General features: G+C 58.9%; 1 protein-coding gene across 1 annotated transcript in view; it reads right to left on the bottom strand.

Moving 5' to 3' along the window:
• Window positions 1-1,441: 1,441 nt before the first annotated feature.
• FSTL4 (follistatin like 4) overlaps window positions 1,442-3,267 on the bottom strand; it is a 97,795-nt gene continuing 95,969 nt past the window's right edge. Inside the window, exon 13 of the mRNA XM_006759172.2 lies at window positions 1,442-3,080. Coding sequence (XP_006759235.1) covers window positions 2,381-3,080 — 700 coding nt within the window. The 3' untranslated portion in view covers window positions 1,442-2,380. The remainder of the gene's footprint in view (window positions 3,081-3,267) is intronic.

The raw sequence follows: 3,267 nt of genomic DNA, 5'->3' as shown, positions 1-3,267 counted from the left end.
GATTTCAGTTTTCATGCCTGTGATTTCTTTCTCCAGTTCAGCTGTGTCCGACACGTGGGCAGCGAGACGGGAGCTGCACAGTGAGGACCACAAGAGGAGGGACCGCAGGAAAGGAGCAGATGCTGCTCCCCCAGTTTAAAAGGCCAGTTGGGATCAGTTTAGTCTTTTTCTTAGGAATCCCGCAACCCAGAGGGGCCGGCATTTGAGCACGGCTGTCAGCGGGCTCCCCTCAGGTGGGCTCGGGGGCTTTTTGCTGCCAGGCGCTGCCACAATTTAGATTTTTCCGAAGGGTGAAGTTCATGAAAGCTGGAGAATTTCCGTGATTAGAGTGGGAGTTTGGAAGTAAACGTGTCAAGAGATTGAGGCAAGAATAAAAGGAAAGGGTGAGATCCATCCATCCCAGTTATTGTGAAACGCTTTCCCTCAACCTATAGCTGCATATTGTACCTTTAAAAAAAATCTAAAATGTGATGTACATGTCTAGACACACTCCTGAGAACTGTAGGGAACAGGTGTTTGGTGGACCAAGATACAAGAGACGCACAAGACGACGGCTGATCTCAGGAAACGGGGGTGGGCGGGACACAGGTGGGCCAGGCAGTCGGTGGGAGGGGAAGGGGGCCGTGTATTGAGGCAGGGTCTTGCCTTCCTTCCCCGAAAAGGGCCGTTCCTCAGCAGCACAGGGAAACCTTGGCCATGTTGGCAGGTGAAGGGGCTATACTAGCTAAGGTGTCTGCGATGGGACCGCCTCCCCCAACCCAGGTGGTTAGAAAGGCGACCATTCAAGCCAGCAAGTGTGCCAGCATGTTTCGGCCGCTGGTGTGGGAAGGAAAGCGGTGGTATGATACCCAGGGGCGCCTCTTTCTTGCTGAGATGCTTCAGCACAGGCTGTCTCCCCACAGCTGTTGGGTTGTACTTTTGAGAGCCCACCATAGCCTGGGACATGGGGGAATAGGTCAGTAGAATAATAACCAGCCTGCGTCCTTCTGATTCTGAGATTTGGAGTGTGTGCTACTGGGGAGACGGGGCTGTGTGTAAGAAATACTGGGGCCCTCCCTGTACGGACTGCGCTGCGATGATGCAGGGACGAGGGGCACCAGAGCTGAGCGCAAGGACCACAGGCAGAGAGGAAATTGGTTGTTAAAAGGGACCCTGCCTGGACACAACTGTGTCCTCGGGGTTTCAGCAGTGAGTCTGGAGGCTGCTATCCTGCCGGCTGCCCACACCTTGCCAGGCAAGCCCAGTCTGCCTTGAATCTGGGCCTGGCTAATAAATGTCCTCCTTCCAGCCCTAGCCGATTTGGCTCAGTGGACAGAGCGTCGGTCCACAGACTGAAGGGTCCCAGGTTCGATTCCGGTCAAGGGCATGTACCTCGGTGGCAGGCTTGATCCTTGGCCCTGGTTGGGGTGCGTGCAGGAGGTAACCAATCGATGTTTCTCTCTTTCTCTCCCCTTCCCTTCCACTCTCTCTAAAAATCAATAGGAAAATATCCTCCAGTGAGGAATAACTAACTAAACAATGCCCCCCTTCCATTGTGAAAAGCAGGCACACAGGGTTTGTCCTAGTGTCGTGGGGTCCCAGCCCAGAACGCAGCCTTTGCCGGTGTGGTGGCCGATCTGCACTTGTCGGGGTCAGTGCCGTAGAGACCATTACTCCTTGAGGACCACTGTTCTTTCCGGCCGGGGCATGTGGGGTGGTGACTCTCAGAGACTCGGCCCAAGGCAGGGACGAACAGAGCTGGACCTCCGAGAGCGCCTTTCTGCTCACTGGCATTTGAGATTATAAAAAATTATTTTTTAATCAAAATTTCCAAAATAAAGTGAGTGATTTCCCCACCTCCCCAAGCGGCAGTAAGTCTTACTGGCTCTCTCGGGCGTACCACAAGTCAAATGGGAAGAAAAGCAGGAAGCAGCTGCGGAGGAGGAAAAGGGGCAGAGCGAGGGCAGGTGCGGCTCTCCGGCTGGAGGGAGGCCCCTGCTCCCGGCGGCCGTGCCCAGGCCCAGTCTCAGGCCCCGGCGCAGGGTGCCGTCTGGCTGGGTCTGGCGGTGAGGGAGAATGACTATGTGAAGGCAACCGACGGAGATGCCCGCCTGGAAAGCAGGAGCGCTGGGTTCCGCGGCGTCCCCAGTCACATGGCGAGGAGCCGGGCACGGACAAGCCTCCTTTACACGGCAGCGTGGGTTCTCGCCGTAGCCCAAGGCGCACTCATACTTCCCGCCTGGTGAGCAGCGCAAACCTTAGACGAGGAAACTTGCAAGGAGGCCAGTGTCGAACCACGAAGCGAATACAGGTTTTTGCTTTTGTCTGTAAAAATGTACAGGGCGCCAGCTGTGGTGTCAGGACGAGGGGGGCCCGGGGCCCGGGCTCTGCGCCGCCGCCTTCATACCTCGCCCACCCACACCACCGTGGTCCCCCGCTTTACGCCCGACACCTCGCACCGCAGCGTGTTTCGTCGCCCGTTGATGAGAAACAGTGACTCCCGGGCTGGCGTGAGGAGGTACTGTCCGAACAGCCCGCTGTCCCTCACGATCCTGCGGGGCCCTGCCCAGGGCGCGGCTGGCCCCGAGGGCGGCTCCTTGAAGTTCTTGAGCACGCCCGCCCGCCCCGTGGCCAGCTCCAGGAACAGCAGGTCCGGCGCTGCCTCCAGCGTGGCGTACACGTGGTACTGGTTGCTGTGGGCGAAGGAGCGCTGGAACGCCACGTCGGAGATGCCCCGGCCGATCTGCAGGTCGTAGAGGGTCCGGATCTCCCCCCGCAGCGTGACCTCCTGCACGTGCAGCTGGGGGCTGGCGGCAGCAGCGCTGACCACGAAGCGGCCGTCGGGGGACGTGTGTGGGGTGCCGGTCACCTCGCCATTGGGGCCGACCACGGCGTCCGTGACACTGTCGATGAGCAGCTGTGGAGCAGCCGTGGCGCCGTCCCGCCGGCACTGCACGAAGAAGTAGCCGCCCAGGTGGGTGTGGGCCATGGCCTGCGGCAGGCAGCCGTGCCGCTGCAGCCCGATGGTCTTGAGGAGCATCAGCGTTTCCAGGTCCACCTTGTGAACTGCAGGGTCAGACTTGTTGAAGATGAAGCCGAACCTGGGAGGGGAGGATTGAGGTCAGAGGTCAGAGGCCTTTCGGGTCGGGGATCTGTCATTCCTCTCTGTCCCCTTTCTCTGCCCCTCTATCACAAGCCTTCAGGGACCTGACAGCCCCTGGGGAAGGTCTTCCATTCTGCAGGGGACGGCTTCCTAAGCGACTCATCTGCGATCTCCAAGGAAGAGCG

This window comes from Myotis davidii, unplaced genomic scaffold, assembly GCF_000327345.1.
Source record: "Myotis davidii unplaced genomic scaffold, ASM32734v1 scaffold456, whole genome shotgun sequence".
Taxonomy (NCBI): Eukaryota; Metazoa; Chordata; class Mammalia; order Chiroptera; family Vespertilionidae; genus Myotis; species Myotis davidii.
The sequence above is the reverse complement of the archived record's forward strand: the minus strand, read 5'-3'. Positions and strand labels throughout refer to the sequence as shown.